The 18,667-nt window shown below is 52.0% G+C and overlaps 1 protein-coding gene across 1 annotated transcript in view; it reads right to left on the bottom strand.

Annotated features, from left to right (window-relative positions):
* ARRB1 (arrestin beta 1) overlaps nt 1-18,667 on the bottom strand; it is a 176,507-nt gene that overhangs the window by 78,273 nt on the left and 79,567 nt on the right. Inside the window, exon 2 of the mRNA XM_077832628.1 lies at nt 6,881-6,911. Within this exon, the coding sequence (XP_077688754.1) occupies nt 6,881-6,911 (31 nt within the window). The remainder of the gene's footprint in view (nt 1-6,880; nt 6,912-18,667) is intronic.

The raw sequence follows: 18,667 nt of genomic DNA, 5'->3' as shown, positions 1-18,667 counted from the left end.
GAGCTCAAGAGATCATTGTCTGCTTTCAACACTCTCCCTGCGCGGCCAGCCCCCTTTAAGGCTTAGCTTGCAACATTTGAGCAATTGCATTGACTGTCCCTTGTAGCCAGGACCGCTGGAAGACTGCAGGCCCAGGGGGCAGCGAGGAATGGTGCTTATCCAACCCTGCATCTCCCCACTCTCTCTCTCTTCTCCCTCACACTGGATCTCCTCCCCACCCCTCCCCGTGTTCCCTTCACTCCACACTCCTCCCTTCTTGGTCTCTTTACCACTGGGTCATGATCTCCTCAGTTAAGCAGGGCCAGGCGAGGGGGGCACTTGGGCAGGAGTCCTGCCCGTGAATCCAGGGTGCTGCAGGAAGTGAGGCTGGCCACTCAGCCAGTAGCTCTCTTCCCTCCTATGCACATTTCTGCCAAGTCACTGCATCTGGGGTTGGGATCAAGGCAATTGGGTTGGAGGTTGCTTTAAATCACCTTTGTGCTCCCTGTATTCTGGGGCCACAAAAAGGTTTCCCCAGCTCCTGGCACAAGCTAGAGCAGCCTCAGGGCTGCTCTAATTTACACTGTGCTTTCCATAGCCTCACCTATTGGCCCTGGTAAGCGGAGAATAGCTGTTCTGCAGTGCACTCTGGTCACACTAGCTCTGCACTAGCCAGGAAGGACTCAAGCACATGAGGGATTCTCAGGGAGTTGTTTCCACCCAGTCTACGGCTTTTTTACACTACCAGAATGGCCTGAAGAGTCCTTGTGGTGACTGAGAATCATGCCATCAATCCTAAACTATTGAGTAGCGTCACTGTGTGCTGTTAAGCAGAGGCTGAGTTCCACGCCAGAGGTGGCTGCATTCTGTGCAGGGTGAAGTAGAGAGCTAGAGAGTACATGTACATTTTTCAAGTGCTTTGGGCAATGAAAGCACAGTATGAATGGCAGTCATTTATTCAGACACCCCTGGATTGCTCTAACCCTCCTTTACCAGTTTCTCAGGCCACAACAGTGAAGTTCAAAATGACAAAGGGTTCCACATTCCTTTAGGGGCCAGATTTTCTGCAGCGATGAGTCCCCATTTAGGGGACTGATTTTCAGCAGCTTAGCCCATTGGGTGCTCTTGTGAAACTGCTTATCGGCGTCACACAGGGAGCTGCTGGGCACAGAGACTCTACCCTTCTCTAAGGGCCTCTATGGGATCTAAGCCCTTTTGAAAATCTGACCCCTATGCGGAGGGCTGGAAGAAATCTAGCCTTTGAAGTCTAAGGGCATCCTTTAAGTTTGGTGGGACAGTTGTACTATGGGCTATTGCAGTCCTATGTAGTGTGACCAGACAGCTGAGTAACCACTACATAGTCACCATCAATAGGACTTCATTAACCAACGGGTGTGCAATCAATAGAAGTAACTATTTCAACTAAAGGCTTCTCTTACAACTGCAGAGCCGGGGCACCGTAATGCACCTGTGACACATGGCAGCTTCTAGCTTTGTGTTCTTTATTTGGCTTGCTATAAAGTTTGGGCCCGATTCTGCGCTCACCTACACCGGTGCAAATCCGAAAGTCACTCCCATTGCACCCAGTGGAGTTAAATCTGTCACAAAGGAGAATCCAACCCCGTACAAGGGCCTGAATCCAGTGGCAGAGAAGCACAGGATAGGAAACCGCTCACTGCTAGTGTGTCGATGGGTACGCAGAGCTTTGCTGGCCATCAGATTTCACTTTTGGTTTGATGGGATGTGGAATAATCTGGTCCGGAGACAGGGAATCCTTTGGGAAAAGGGGGGTGCACATAGGCCTGTCTCTTCAAAGGCTTTTTAAAAAAAAAAAAATATTAAACGTGTTTTTGGGCAGTGGAGGAGTAGACACATGAGGTCTGGTGCTGGTGGCATGCAAAGCAATGCCTCTTGTTAAGATTGCCTGGGCATCTCCAGTCTCCGGGGCTCTTTTCAGACGTGTCTAATCCAGAGCTGGGGGGTTTTTCGGGGGCATTTTGATGAAAATTCTCAAATTTTTAAATTCAAAAAAATAAACCCGGGAAAGATTTTGATGAAATTTCCCACCTCGTTTTTCACCCCAATGCCAAAGCTGGTTGAAATGTTCTGAAATGTGAAAAAAATCTCTTTTTTTCCCAACGTCGATAAATTTCAAACTTTAAAAAAGGTGGGAGGGAAACTGTATGTGTGGGGGAGGTCACAATTTCCCCCCCCTCTCCCGCTTTACTTATAGTTTTGTCAAACTTGGACATTTGAGGCTGAAATTTGCTGTGTTCCCATCTAAGGCTATGCCTACACAGCAAAACCAGCCCCGCAGCAGGAGGTCCTAGAGCCGGCCTCAGCTGAGCCAGGCTGGCGCTGTGGGGCTAACAGTAGCAACGTACACATTCAGGCTCGGGCTGGAGCCCGGATTCTGAGATCGTCCCTGCTTGCTGGGTTTCAGAACCCAGGCTCCAGCCCAGGCCCGAACATCTACACCGCTTTTGGTCACTCCACAGCTTGAGCTCTGCAAGCCCGAGTCAGCTGATCTGTGCGGAGATATCTGCCTTTTTTTTTGTTTTGCTGTATAGATGTACCCTTACAGGGCTCTGAAAAGTTTGAGCAAAACGGAGCGCTGGTTTTTCAAGGACAAAGAAAGCAGAGTAGGCTCTTTGATCCTTATAAAGGAGAAAGTTTGCATTTTGGAAACATAGTTCTAGCACCTCAGTAGGACACAGACAAAACTTGAAATTTAGCAGAGGTGTGGTCCTTCCATTGCAGACGTGGTCTGGTGAAAATTCATTTTCATCTGGCCAAGTTATAACAGTGTAAAATGTGCTGCGTGCGCACTCGCTAGATTTGACAATACGATCACAGGTTTCCTGCTATCTGCTCAAAATGCTCCACTGGTTCTCTGCATGGGCGCAAATGTAATGCAAGAGGAAGCACATTTCCTTATGATCCAGTCTCTCGATATTTCATTGGCTCTGCACCTAAGAAAGTTGGCTCCATAGTGAAGGATGCAATATCCATTCCATTCTAAGCCCTGTATTTACTCCCTTCTGACTTTGTCCAAATAACCCTAGTCCATGTTGCCCAAATACTCGCCCTTAGCACTGAGAGGCTAGATTTCTGCTGAGCAGATTGCCCAGGCCATTTCTGAGTTAGCAAATACATGAAACTTCTGGCTTTCATGCCAAGCAGCTGCTAATTTCTGTACACACCCTCCTCAAAAATGGCTTCCAACCTGTGGTAACTCCTGGGGGAATTCTGCACCAAAACATTTAAAATTCTGCAACAAAAAATTAAAAATTCTGCATACAATTTTTCAAATTCTGCATATTTTGTGTGTCAAAATAACACAACATAATCACAGTTTCAATTATTTTTGGTCACTTATTTCACAATACCTGTCAGCAAGTATTTCTGTAACAATACAGACAACAAAAAAGGTTCAGGAAATGTTTTTTTGACAAATAGATTCTTTACTAAGCATATTAATACAGAACTGAGTAATAATTCATTTACACTACAATACAGAACCGTATTTCTTCCACCCCTCAGAAGAAGTGTAAACGCTGGGGGGAGTCCGGGTAACAGAGGAGCTGAAGGAGAGGGAAGTAATTGCTGGGAAGGAGCCTGGGTGTGAACTTGAAAGGTTGTTGGATATGAGTGGGAAAAGTATTGAACAGGTGTTCTGTTTTGTTTTTGAGGGTGTGTGTGTGTGTGTGGGGGACGACTATTAGGGAGCTTCCCCCATGCTGACCCCTAGCCTCTCCCATTCAGTCAGGCACATCTGCCCTGTCCCCATGTGTCCCTCCACCCCCACTCAAACATCCACTCCCCCATCCCCATGTTGCCCGGCACCCCGTCCTCCTGTCCCCATGTGTCTGTCCCCCCCACTCAACCTCTCCCCTGTTCCTATGTGTCCCTGCACCACCTCCCCCTGTCCCCATGTGTGTGCCCCCACTCAGCCACCTCCTGTTCCTGTGTCCCTGCACCCCCTCCCCTTGTATCCCTGTGTCTGTGCCCCCACTCAGCCACCACATCCCTATGTGTCCCTGAACCCCCTCCCCTGTCCCCATGTGTCTCTGTGCCCCCATTCAGCCACCCTCTGTCCCTATGTAGCTCTGCACCCTCTGCCCCATCACCATGTGGCCCTACACCTCCCTCCTCACTGTGGCCTTGCACCTCCACTCCCATTCAGCCCCTGCCCCAGTCTGTCCTCCCCCATTAGCCCTTATGAGCCTCTGCCTGACCCCCACAGCATGCCACACTATCTGTCTCCCAGTAGCCCCTCTTTCCTGACCTGGCCTGACAGGCGATACAAAGAAGGCAGGCTCTTTCTCTTCCCTAGCTGGCTGGGAGCTGCGGCTCTGTTCTAGCACCACAGTACCCTCTGGTGGGCAAAAGGCAGAACTACAGCAACATTCCAGCAGAAACTTTCTTCTGCACAAAAAATTTAAAATATGTGTGGCTCATTAATTATGTGCATGTGCAGTAGCACAGAATTCCCCCAGGAGTATGTATTATATTTGTAGTTATGTGCTGCCCAGAGGCCTCAGCCATGGCCCCACTGCACTAGGGGATATAAACGCAGAGGGAGAGACAGGGCTGACAAGTTAAACAGACAAACAGCGGGACGGGGGAAGAGACACACCCAGAGGGAAAGTGACCAACAAAGTCACCCAGCAAAACAGTGGCAGTGTTGGACACTGAACTTGAGTTCTGGTCTCAGGGCTAATGTTGCAGTCATCTCTGCTGTGAAGCTGTTACTGACCCAGAGCTGTTGTGATGAACTGGCTCATTAAGAGGGGAAGCTCCAGAGTCTTGTCCATATCTGTTATACCACCTTGTTGTCATAGAGCACCCTCTGGCAGCAGGTCATGTAGTAAGTGCATCTGCCCCAGTTTCCTTTTGGGCCAGCCATTAAAAAGAGAACAGTCTCTCACTGTCCGATACCAAGGCCTGTCCCCAGACGTAATCTATTCATTTATACATACAATAGTCCATAAAACCTTCGTGGTGCAACCACTCGCCTGATTCATGCAGTAAAATATATAGAGGTCCCATGACTGTCCATTACCCTCACCCAGGAATCCCCCAACCCTTGGTTCCTAGTTCTGTTCTGCCCTTGTTCTAGAGTCCCACTCTTCAGGGCATCCACCTGACCATGACCAGTCTCATGACCAACGTTCCCTCTAATTTTTGACAGGCCGTGTGTGCAAAAAATTTCTTCTGTGCAAATTTTTGTGAGCAGGGTGTTTCGCCGTGTGTGTGGGGTTTAGGATCTGTGTGCGCATCCACATGCACACAGCTTAGAGGGAACAGTGCTCATGACGCTTCTACCCAGATTCCAACAATGACATCATGATGGTACCTCACTCTCCCTACAACACACCTGGAAACACCTGAGGAATACTGAACAGGAGGGAAGTGATGGTCCCATGCTAAGGGATTGCTAGGCTGTGTATGAACACCTGGGAAAGCCAAGGCAGCTTGAGCCTTAAGAATGGAGTATCTGGCTGGTGAATCTTGCCCATATGCTCAGGGTTTAGCTGATCGCCATATTTGGGGTCGGGAAGGAATTTTCCTCCAGGGCAGATTGGAAGAGGCCCTGGAGGCTTTTCGCCTTCCTCTGTAGCATGGGGCACGGGTCACTTGCTGGAGGATTCTCTGCTCCTTGAAGTCTTTAAATCACGATTTGAGGACTTCAATAGCTCAGACATAGGTGAGAGGTTTTTCACAGGAGTGGGTGGGTGAGATTCTGTGGCCTGCGTTGTGCAGGAGGTCGGACTAGATGATCATAATGGTCCCTTCTGACCTTAGTATCTATGAATCTATGAATGTGCCAGCCTGTTAACACCCAGGGTGAGATTTCCTAATTTATATCCTACCTATTTAGCATATTAAGTCTAAATAGCATTTTGTTTATTTGCTAGGTAATCTGCTTTGATCTGTTTGCTATCCCTTATAATCACTTACAATCTATCTTTTGTAGTTAATAAACTTGTTTTTGTTTTGTCTAAAACCAGTGTGTGGAAATCATAACTGGGGTCAGAAAGCTGTTGCATATCTCTCTCCACATTGAGGGAGGAGGTGAATTTCATGAGCTTATGCCGTACAGTTTTCTGTGAAGTGCACAACAGTATAATTTTGCGTTTTTACTCCAGAGGGGGGTGCATGCCTTAGGAACTGGGAGGTGCCTTAGCTGATCCTTCCCAGGCAGAGCTGATCTCAGCACCTATGTGTGTAGCTGCAGCTGGGTGTGTCCCTACCTGTGTGCTGGTGAAAGTGTGAGACCAGGAGCGTGTCTGCAGCTTGTCACAGCATTACAAGGTGAGTGGGAACCCAGGCTGGTGGGTCAGGGGGCTCAGTGGTACCCCAGTTCCAGGCAGCACCCCGAGGGGGGGAAACCCCTCACAAACCCCTTATAGCTCAGAAACCAAAGGCAAATAAAAAAAAAGCCCAAAAGTCATTTTTTTTTAAAAAAAAAACTCATTATTTTTACACCAATCTCAAGATTTTTTTGGACCTGACTCATGATATGTGAACACCCGGGGCTGTCAAGACTGTGTCCAGATTAGAATTTTGCAGTGTGAGGCAGGGGCCATTGCTTCCCATATCTTCCAAGAAGCATCTAGCAGACATTTGGGTACCATAAAATGAAGAACAAGCTTCCCTATTTTGAAACAAGCATTGTACATTTTGTGGTTTAAAAATGCCTTATCAGCCAGGTTACTTACTTCTGCATTCCCTTCATTAAGCCTCATGCATCCATTTCGCAGCACATTCAGACACTGTCACGTCACGGCCACACAAGGGGCCCTCGAATTTTGAGAGGGCACACTTGAAAAAATGGCTTTTGACACACCCCGCTCTTGGCTTTCAAAACCCAAAGATACAAGGATGATGGACTCACCTTTCCATTGGGACTTGCTTTCTTAAATACTCTGCAAAACAAGGAAGGGAAAGATTTGTTAGCAAGAACAGAAGAGAGACTTTGAAACCAGGGTGAACTTCACAGGTGCATTCAGCTGTACTGGCATAGTAAACCGGGGTAGCCAAAACACAATATAGGCAAGCCCAGGGCTTATTGAGGCATCTATATATATGGATTTTCATAGAATCTGTCTGTCTACCCAGTACTTAATCCTGTAGTACCAGAGTCCCTAAAGTTTGCTAGAAGCACCCATCAGCATGAGCTGATCTTTTAACACCTTCTCCAAACTGGACAAAACCCAGCGGAGTGCAGTCATCACTCAAGCAAGCCACCCACTGAAATCAGCAGCAGCTGGGCCTGAGTTGTGACTGTGAGTCTGTTTAAAGCCAGCAAAGCGTCTCAAGCGGCGGGACGGGAGCCAATGATTGAATTCTGGCAGCACATTTTGCAGCTAGCACTCACTATTTTAAGCTAACAGGAGGCCGTGTGGTCTAGCAGAAGGGTGCTAGGCTAGGGCTTGGGCCACTCGCGTTATATTGCCAGCTCTGTGTGACCTTGGGCATATCACTCCCCCCGAGCCTCAGTTTCCCTATGTGATAGGGTGGCCCCTCCTCTGGCAGACTCCAATACCCCAAGGACGCCTGCCTTTGTCCCCTTTAGTCACGCATGCAAAGGAATACTGCCTCTCTCAGTAGAAAATTCAAATCCTTTTATTCACAAAGTGCCATAGTCAGCAGACCCCTCATGGGAAAATCAGTTCCTCCCAAGGGAAAACCCAGACACAACTCAGTAGCGCTTCACCCCCATTCAAAGGGCACCATCCCCAAGTGACTCACCCGAGGGTGAGTAACCCCTCTGCCCTGCTTCTCTCAGCTCCTCTCCCAGCACCCCACTCTCCAAGTCTCCTCCCTGAGACTTCCAGGACCCATGTCTCCCCGTGAGCCTTCTCCTGCAGCCCACGGCGTTCCACTCCCAGGCCTCCTTACTGGAGAGTCCTACCCCTGCTCCGGGGATCCCCCTCCAGAGTCAATCCCTTGCTTCTAGGCCCAGCTTGCCCTTGCCAGACTGGTTCTTCCCCTCATTTCCCAGGGCCCACTGCATGAGCCTTCCATCATCATTCATTCATTCATCCATTCATCCATTCATCCATTCATTCCATCCCTCCTCAGTCTGTTGTCACACAGCTCTCCTTTATAAAGGCCAGGTGCCTTCTCTCAAGCCCAGCTGGGAGACAGCTGGCCAGTCACCGTGCTCTGGACCCTGCTCCCTCTTAAAGGGGCCTGTCACCAGTGCAATCAGGATACCGTGCTGTCCTGAGCTGCCTGGTGTTGCTGCTCACCTAAGACACCCCCCACCCTGCACAGGGCTGTCCCAAGCCACTGCTCTCCTGACTCCAGGCCACCCGGACTAGGGTCAGCTGCCCGAGCCCCGTGCTGCCATTGACTGACTGCCGAGCCCCACGGCGCCTGGAACTGGGGCTGTCCACCTGAGCCCCATGCCACCCTGGGCTGGCTGCCCGAGCCCCGCACTGCCCCGGGGCTGACTGCCCGAGCCCCGCACCACCCCGGGGGCTCAACCCACTTGTTTGTTCCCTTTGCTCTTGCCAGCTGATCCGAGCAACTTGCAACAGGCCAGAACAACGGGCAAACGTCCATTTTTGCCCAAAAAAGTCAGCATGTCCAGGACAGGGCTTAAAAAAGGGCAGTGTCCCAGCAAAACGGGATGTATGGTCACCCTAGGCCTGCGGCCTTAGAAAACATTCTCTCCAAAGCTGATGCTCTGTGCTGAGTCTGATCCGTTTGCTCTGGGGTGGCGAGAAACCAGGGAGCATTGAGGGAGGAAGCAGGAGAAGTCTAGGATGAGAGCTTCCTTCCTGGTGGATATGTGAGGTGGGATTTGATAGTAACCTTCAACTACCTGAAGGAGGGGTTCCAAAGAGGATGGAGCTCGGCTGTTCTCCGTGGTGGCAGATGACAGAACAAGGAGCAATGGTCTCAAGTTGCAGTGGGAGAGGTCTAGGTTGGATATTAGGAAAAACTATTTCACTGGCGGGGGTGGGGTGTGTGAAGCACTGGAATGGGGTCCTTAGGGAGGTGGTGGAATCTGCATCCTTAGAGGTTTTTAAGGCCTGGCTTGACAAAGCCCAGCTGGGATGATTTAGTTGGGGATTGGTCCTGCTTTGAGCAGGGGGTGGGACTAGATGACTTCCTGAGGTCCCTTCCAACCCTGATCTTCTACAATTCTATGTTAGCATCATGCAGCTGAGGAAGATGAAAATCCCTCGGAAGAAGCAGCCGTGCTAGGGGCTAACCCTCACCTGACTGCTAGTGACAAACCGCCTGGTGCTTGGCAATGGACCCCATGTTTCCGCTGCACGTCCAGATCCCGGCAGCCATCAGAAAGTCAAACACTGGGGGTTTCTTTAAGGAGGCTGGTGGAGTGATAATTGTGCCGAGCTGGTAGAGAGGATTTGCTACTGCAGGTTGGGAATAATTCACTGCGTCCTCCTGAGTCTGACTGCTGTAGGAAATGCCGCCGGAGAGCGTCTGTCTGGCTAGCCTGTGACGCTGCTCATCGCCGAGGGACCCCAGCGCCTCCCAAGGAGTAAACACAGAGCAGCTCTGCCATGGTCACCCAGCATCAGTAGCAGAGCCGGGAGAGAACGCAGGCAGCCTGACTCCAGGAAGCTGTGCGCCTAATCCAACACCCATTGAAGGCAAAGGAAGCCATTCCCTTGGTTTAAATGGACGTTTAAGTCCATTCCATGGATAGAGGTGGGGTAAAATTAACTGGGACTCCCTATGGGGCTAGTGCCCATTGCACCCAGCTCTGTCTGCTTAGAATATCTGCACCTAGACTGACGGGAAAGGAATCTGGTGTCTCTTTAATCTACCTGAGTTATCTGAGAACAGGGAATAAAGGAGATTAGTTATGGTTGATATAACTTATTTGGACTTTGAAGAAGCTTTTGGAAAGTCCCTCATGAGATGCTATTAGGGAAACTAGCAGGCTGAGAGGTGAAGTATCACCCTAGATTCACAATGGGCTAAGAGACAGGAAACAAAGGTCTGAGGCTAAATGGTCAGTTTTCATCATGGCTAAAGGGAGCAGATGCCAGAAGGCTCCATGCGAGGGATGGTGTTTAGAGTAATTATTAATGCTTTAGAAGAGGGAGAGAACGGGGACAGGGGACATGTGCAGATGACACAAAGTCACTGAGGTTAATCAGGGCTAGAGAAGGCAGAGGGGAACGTCAGAGGGATCGAGAGGAGGTAGGGGGATAGGCACCGTGATGGCGGTGCCAGCAAATGCAAAGTGAGGTGCCTTGGGAGGACCAATTTGAGATTGTGGCATACATCGCTAGGATCTGACAGAACTGTAACCACTTGGGGGACAAACCCGGAGGGCCCAGTGAGACCCTCTAGCAATCTGTGCTTTGCTATCTAGATGTACCAGCGTCAGTTCTGGTCACCCTATCTCCCAAAAAGATGGAGCAGAAAGACAGGGGGCAGCTGCTGAGAATAATTAGATAGGCCTGGCGAGAATCCCACAGCTGGAGAGACTGAAAAGACTGGAGTTGTGTAGCTGAGAAGCCAAATGAGAGGAGGTATAGGACGCGCTGACTGGTACAGAGAAGGGAAATCAGCTGCTCCTATTTACCCCTTCATAATGCAAGAATAACCCACTCATGAGTGTGTTACAAGTCACCCTCTGTGCCTGACCCACAGAGGATATAAATTGTGACAGCCCGTGACTCGGGCACCTTGGCTCTGGAGGTGCCTGGTTCCATGTCCGGGGTGTCAGCCCAGGGACCAGCCACTGCTCAAGCACCAGCGGACGTTAACACTGATAAATAACTATTCGTTGCCCACTGTGGGGACTCACAGATTCATAGAATCATAGAAGATCAGGGTCGGAAGGGACCTCAGGAGGTCATCTCGTCCAACCCCCTGCTCAAAGCAGATCCAATCCCCAACTAACTCATCCCAGCCAGGGCTTTGTCAAGCCGGGCCTTAAAAACCTCTAAGGAAGGAGATTCCACCACCTCCCTAGGGAACCCATTCCAGTGTTTCACCACCCTCCTAGTGAAATAGTGTATCCTAATATCCAACCTAGACCTCCCCCACTGCAACTTGAGACCATCGTTCCTTGTCCTGTCATTCGGACTCTTGCACCTTCTGCTGCAGTACGTGGTGCTGGCCATGCTCCAAATCAAGCTGCTGGATTCAGTGGAGTGTTGGTCTGTTCCAGCCTGGCAGCTCCTAGGAGCAGAGACGATCTGCCAGAACTTCCACAGGCTGTTTCAGAATACCACTCATGAGTTCTTGCTATGATTCATTGTATGGAACAGCACGTTGGACTCCCAGTCAGGGGCCAGGACCCTGTCGGTGCTGTACGGACTATCCCAAAGAGTTTATTCTCCACGTAATCTCTGTAACAACGGGTAAACATGCCAAGGAGTGTACAGGGTCCCAGCTCCCGTGGCCTTCCTGCCTTGGGCTAGGCAGGGCTTGGGATTTGCTCCTTCATCTCTATTGGATCCAACATACCCAAAGTGTTTTAACAGAATCTGGGTTAGACAAAGACCAGGTCAGCCAGCCCAAGGCAGGATCTCTGTGTTAGAAAAACATCTGTCCTTTACAAAGGCTATTCCAATGCTTCTAGCACCGGCTGGCACTCAGCGCACTGCGGGAACTTTGGCTGAGATTCTGAAGGGGCTGGAAGGATTTAGGCACCCACTGGAATTCAATGGGAGTTGGCCACCTACTTCCCTTCCAGGAGGTTCCCCATGTCACAGGGTGCCACAGAGGCGGTGAGTGAACTGACAAGCCCAAGGGTCCGTTCCAAGTCACCCCCCATTGGAATAGGAGCTCAATTGCTCTTGGCCCACCACAGCTGATGGGACGCAGCGCTATGTCCCCTGGTCTAAAGTGAGGTTGTCACATTAATCAGGACACTTTATGGGAGACCTGTCTTTCCTTCATGTGTCTCACACCCTACACAACACGACCGTTATGCAGCACAATACATTGCCTCTGAGCTTGCGGGTCACCTTTGTGTGTCAATTTCACCAACTCTCCCTCCCCTTTCAGAGGCCACCTGTCAACATTGGGCAGCTCTCACCCACCTAATCCAAGCTTCTGAAAAGGCTCATAGACTCAGCTACTGAGAGGTAGTGTGCTTCAGTGGGGCAGGCTCTGGCCCGGGAGTCAGGGACCTGGGTTCTAGTCCCTGCTTTGCTGCTGGGTGAGCTTGGGCAAGCCACTTCCCCCCTCTGTGCCTCAGTTTCCCTTCACACCCTTTGTGTTGGCTATATAGATTGCGAGCTTGCCAGGGCAGAGCTGGTCTCTCTGCAGGTTTATACAGCACCCAGCGTGATGGAATCCCCATCTGTGTCAGGGCCTCTATCGTAATGCTAATAAACAACCACAGCATGGGAGAGAGAAGATGACAAGCCGAAACCCAAACTCAGTCTTGCTTTATTGACTCAGCAGCAGCTAAATGCTTTGTGTCGAAGCTTTTCCCAGTGCTAAGAAGTGTCAACATCTTTGCCAGCCCAGGCTCCCCTGCCCAATGTCACATCTTCAGCTCTTGTTCTCCCAAATCGGTTGTGTGCCATCCCGGTGGAGAGCCGGATTCCCCGCAGAGGTTGGGGGTTATTGTTTGCACACAGTGCAGCTGGAGAGAGGTTCTTTGTGCTTCTGTTCCGCTCCCCATTCGCTACGCAGCAGCAACAGCTTCACGGATGCTCAGAGAATCGCGGCATAATTGGAACAATACTTCCCTTCCCTTTGAGGTCCCTGCCAGCTGCGCTGGCTCCTTGTCATTTCAAAGGCAGTGCAGTGGCATCCTACCCAACGAACGCTGCCTGCACTCTCCATTTCACTGCTAGAGGGTGGCATCTTCCCCTCCATCCTGAGGCAAAGGTACGTGGGGTCAGCGTGCACTACTGCGGTGACAGTGTAGCCTAGTGGTCAGAACACAGGAGCAGGGCTCGGGATGCGTGGGTTTTATTCCTAGCTCTGGCGCGTGCTGTGATTGCACGTCACTTGGTCTCTCCACGCTTCAGGTTCCCCCAGCTACAGAGTGGGTGTACTAGACCCTCCCAGGGGGATTGGGAAGCTCAGTTCATGAACACTTCCAGAGCTTTGTGATCCAGGGGGGAAAGCCACCCCGGGAATCTCAGAGTGACTGAAAAAGAGAGAGGTTCTCCCTGCAGACTGTGTGGAATCAGCCCCTCAGCCAAGCTGTCTCCGTCATCAAAGCGAGCGCTGGCCGGTTTATGGCGCTGTGCATCCTCTGGGCTTCGAGGGCAAAGGCTCCCCCACTCTGTCAGCAGGCTGCAGGCGTGAAGCGGCAAGAGGCAGTGGCAGGAGGGTCAGTGCTCCTTGCTCCGGCCCAGCGACAGCTGCGAGAAAGGCAGGTGGGGACGCTGGGGACTCACCTCTGGCTCCTTGTTCACTTTGGCCAATTTGCAGGCTCCTTCAGCCAAAAGAGCGAGGGGGGCTTGGCGGATGACCAGTGAGATGCCTACCCTGGCCAGCGCCTCTGCTCCCCGCTCACTGAGGGTAGCTCTGCAGTGGGGTCCCAGGGAGGCGGAGAGCTCGCTATGCACACGCAGGGAAGTGGAGCAGGCGGGTACGTGCGCCCACAAACAGGCCGGGAAAGGAACCCCGCACACAGGTGAGCCCAAACCCAGAACACAGAGATGCTGACACAGGGAAAATCAAAGCTCCCAGAGATCACTACACAGACACACCCAGAAAGATGCATGCCCACCTGACCACCAAAAACACAGCCGCACGTGCCCACGAACACAGAGCTAGCCCACCCCCTCTACAGCCTTGCTTTGCTCAGTTATAGAATCAGAGAAACATAGAATATCAGGGCTGGAAGAGACCTCAGGAGGTCATCTAGTCCCACCCCCTGCTCAAAGCAGGACCAACCCCAACTAAATCATCCCAGCCAGGGCTTTGTCAAGCAGGGCCTTAAAAACCTCTAAGGAAGGAGATTCCATCACCTCCCTAGGGAACCCATTCCAGTGCTTCACCACCCGCCTAGTGAAAAAGTTTTTCCTAATATCCAACCTAGACCTCCCCCACTGCAACTTGAGACCATTACTCCTCGTTCTGTCATCTGCCACCATTGAGAACAGCCGAGCTCCAGCCTCTCTGGAACCCCCCTTCAGGTAGCTGAAGGCTGCTATCAAATCCCCCCTCACTCTTCTCTTCTCCAGACTAAATAACCCCAGTTCCCTCAGCCTCTCCTCGTAAGTCATGTTCCCCAGCCCCCTGATCATTTTCAGCCTCCCCCCCACCCCCAGCTCTCCCCCTGCCCAGCTCGGTGTCATGTCCTGAGGACAGCGAAGCATTTCCATCTCCTCCCTGGCCTGCCGTGCCCAGAGCAGGCGGCGCCCCTCTCCTTTGCAGCAACTGACCCAGTTTGCTGTGTCACAAGCAATTACCGAGCCCAGGAACTCAGCTACGCAGCTCCTTCCCTGGAGAGAGCGAGGCGCTACCGCCAGGCCTTTGCACAGCACACACGCCCATTCGCCAGCATTCCCTACGGACCAGCGAGCAGCCTGAGCTCCCATCACCTTCACAGGAAGCACTCAGCTCCTGTCTATTAACCTCTGGTTGCTGCAGCGACTGGCTCGAACCATCGCTATTTAGCCCTCCATTCTAAGGCTCCCCAAACCACTGAAGTACCCGAATCCAAGCCCACGAATCCAGGGCAGAGTACGACCATCTCCATTTTGTACCACGAGGTGCCGTTCAACGCAAGGGATGATCACACTGAAAGTCATGGTCCAGAAGCTTTACAATCCCACCTGCCCGGGTGGATTGCAGGGGGAAGCATCGAGTCCGTGCACAGAAAGAACCAACCGGCAGGACAAGCTGGTGTGTACAGCAACCGGGTCCGGAGGGAGTACTGAAAAATATGGCCCGTGTACGCCATGTTCCCCTCTAGTGGCTAGTCCGCACAGAGGATAACAGCCACCTACTGCTGCCAGCTAGTGGAGTTACTTCTTTAAGTTCAGGTAACAGTGGGGCGTGCGCTGGGGATTTAAATGGCTCTGAAATGCAACCTGAGCCTGCATTAAAAGGCAGTTGCAGTGAAGTTTGCCCTCCACAGTACCCAGGGACTGGTGGTCTCTGACTGGGAGCACTGCAGGAATGGGCCCATGCGGACTAACGGGGGAGCTGCTCAGAGATGACCTAGTGCTGTTGATCTTTAATTAGCAACTCTGATTCCATTAGTGCTTCCCGCCCACCCCCATTATTCACCTGAATCCAGCCCCCGGCATATTTTACAGTACGCCCCAGGCAAAGGAGGTGAAAACGCGTTCCATTTTCCTGGAAAAGCTCATATTTTAGTCATGCCTGCATGAATTTTTCATCGCCACACTCCTCCTTTTCCCCCTCCCTCCTTCGGGAAGGGGGGAAGATAGAACGGATTTCAATTCGGCGTAATGTGACTGCAACAGAAAGCAAGGCGCGACTGAGGGAGCGGGCCAATCGCAGCCGCCTCGCGGCTCTGGCCGGGGAGTGGGCAAGAAAGGAAGCCGAGCCTGCTGCAAAGGCGTCTGCAGCGCTGGATCCCAGGGGAACACAGGGCACTGGCGTTGTAATGGCAGCCGTAGCTGTCTTCTGCCATTTCCTGTCTACGGATCAATGAAGGGCAGCTGAAATCCTGAGCTGCCAAGACAGAATTCAGAGGCCTGCTGGCTCTGAACCAGCTCTAAGCTCACTCAGGGCATCATGGGGGTCACTATGCGGCCCGCCAGGAGGCTGGGTCAGCTCACGCTGCTGCATGGGCCAACAAGTCTGACCAGATTCCAGAGCCACTTTCCAATCTTGGAGCGGGGGGGCGAGGGTGGGGGAGGTTTGGCAAGATAGGGGAGCACACACGGAGGTCGCTGCCAACACCAGCAATTCACCAGAAGTTTTTATGCTCCTGCTGACAGCGGTCAAAATGTTTTCTTGCAGTGACATGCTGGGGCAAGCGGGATGCATCAGGAGAGGATGAGTCCTGGGAGCTGTGGATCAGACTCGGCGCTCATTGGGGCCATATGTGCTCCCCCCACCAGAGGCATGCTCCCCTGAGCATCCCTCCCCCCTTGATATTCAGCATACGCTTTCCTTAGGCACATCTCATCACGCCTACAGATAGGGTGACCAGACAGCAAATGTGAAAAATCAGGATGGGGGTGGGGGTTAATAGGAGCCTATATAAGAAAAAGACCCAAAAATCGGGACATCTGGTCACCCTACCTAGCGAGCCCCCCCAAGCGAAATCACCATCATTTAACTTCCTCTCGGCCATGTTATACACGTAGGGCAAAATTCTGCCCCCTGCAACCCCAGCGTACGGGCTCTGATTGCCAGGGGTCCACACCAGTACCACGGAGCCCACAGCACTTAGCTCCTGTTGTCTTTCCCCCGGCTCATTTCTGAACGGCATCCAGTTCCTAGCACACTTGCTCCCAACATGCCCAGAACAGAACAGTCCCCCCAGGTGCTGTTCCTGTCCGGCTTTGTGCTGCTGTGGACGCAGCTCGCTCCCCACCGGGCCTATCTGCTGCCGTTTGGCTTTGCTGGCCCTGGTTGTATCTGTGGCACGTTCACCCCACTATCGCTCAGTGTCACACCTTCCTGAGAGTCTCCCAGTTCCTCTGCTTTCACCTGGCTCCCCCACAGTGCATTAGCCTGCATTTCTCCTCATGCCAGTCTCTGTTCCGCAGTTTCTAACCTCTCCCACTCCCTTCGGCTTCTTCTCCGTCCTGGTGTTTGCAGCTCCTCACGCGTCAGTGTGAGCTGCACACGGACATGCTCTCCGCTCCCTTTTCCAGGTCACTCATGGCGATGGTAAATAAGACCAAACCCAACACCGATCCCTGAGTTATGTGCCAGCAGGCAACTCCCCCAAACAGATACCACTAATGTTTAGCATTACACTTTGGCCCAGATCCGTGGCTGCATGGCAGTGGCATTCAGCACAGTTCAGAAAGCTGGGGGTGGGCAGGGGGGAGGGTAGACTTATGCCATCTTTACATCTGTCAGTCCTGGGTCCAACCAGTTACCCAAGTGATCTCTGGCATAAAGCGGAGCAGCCTCAGGGTTGTTCTACTTTGCACCAGCTGCCAGTGGCCCCAAAGGGCATAGAGACACCTCTCCCACACCCCCTGTTCCTGGGGCTGGTTGCGGAGATGGGGTAGGAGCAGCTTCAGTAGTTCTATACCATCTGGAGATTTCCACGCACAAGGGATCTCCTCCCCAGCCCAGGAAAGCAGCGCAGCAGGACAAGACCTGTCTCTCCATCTATAGCACTGAAGCCAGCTTTCAAACCACCAGACAGTGTTTCTCCCCAAATCAATTCAAATTAATTCACTGAGGGAGATTCTGAGAGACATAGTATCAAACCCTCTGCTCCACTATGTTGGGTCTGCTACTTCCCCGCTTCATTCGCTCATCGGGCAATTTGCCCAGAGACATGGCACCAGATCATGTGGCCCCGGTGCTTAGCGCTCATGCAGCTGTCACCCTTTGGCTAGTTAGTGATTCTTCATCGTATTTGGGCCGTTCCTTTGCTAGGGACAGACCCACAGCGTGGAAACAACCACCTCTGCTTCCTTCCTCCAGAAGCCGTAGCCCATTTGCCTTTCTACGCAGCTGTCTGATCTCCCGCTCGGAAGAACCGTCAAAGGAGCAGTAAGACCTTGAGCAAATTGCCTCTAAGATGGTGCAGCTGTGAGGGACGGAGGCTGAGACAAAGCCATGTCGGATTCAGGAACTGCACTGAGACCCGGAGCAATGTCAGCAGAACCAAGTAAACCTAGATCAGCCCTGACAGGTGTTCAACCTGTTCTTAAAAACCTCCAGTGACGGGGATCACAGCCCCCTCGGGAATCCGTCCCAATGCGGAACTCTCCTTAGAGTTCGACATTTTTTCCTAATACTAACCTAAAACTCCCTTTTGGCCTCTACTGAGCCAGGCTGTGCTGAGCTGGAGATGGATGCCATCTGGAGCTGAGTTAATCCCCAAGTATGCAGAGCAATACCATGGGGCTAACACTCCTGGTGTTACGGTCCAGGTTCCTACTTACTCCTCCTGCTGACGCACTTAGATGATTTTGCAGTTAAGAGCCCGGGAACTGGGAGGTGGGAGTTCAATTCCTGGCTCTGACTCCCTGCATCACTACAGCTCCGTGCCTCAGTTTGCCCACCGGTGTAATAGACACAAAACCACCTCCTTTGTAGGTTTAGACTGCAGGCCCTTCAGGACGGAGATTCTCCCTTACTGCGTGAGTCCAGCACAATGGGGCCCTGATCTTAGTTCGGCCCTCTAGGGGTGTCCCTCCCAACTGACCCCAGCCAGCAGACCGCCAAGCAGCAGGTCGGGCAAGGTTCCACTTAAGTCAGTTCATATGGCCTTAGCCTCAGAGCCACCAAACCTAGAGTCAGAAAACCTGGAGCCCTGCTCAGGCAGTGACAGAGGGCTCGCAAGCTGTAGCAGCCAGCTCAGCTTCTGGTCGTCCCCTAGTCAACTGCATGTTCCTGTTTACAGGGCCCAGCCCCAGGAGGGGCAGGGCATCTTGACTGCCCCAGGTGGCTTTGGCTTTGTGCACCAGGCTGTCCCCAAGGGGGGACACCCCGTCACAAGGGGCTACCGTAGCACCAATGATAATGTCTGCATTGACCCCACAGGGCTGACGGATCTGTCCCAGCATGCACTGGGCGGAGGGTAAAACCGGGGATGGGTTTG

This window comes from Eretmochelys imbricata, chromosome 1 (genome assembly GCF_965152235.1).
Source record: "Eretmochelys imbricata isolate rEreImb1 chromosome 1, rEreImb1.hap1, whole genome shotgun sequence".
Lineage (NCBI taxonomy): Eukaryota > Metazoa > Chordata > Testudines > Cheloniidae > Eretmochelys > Eretmochelys imbricata.
This window is presented reverse-complemented; position numbering and strand designations above follow the sequence as displayed.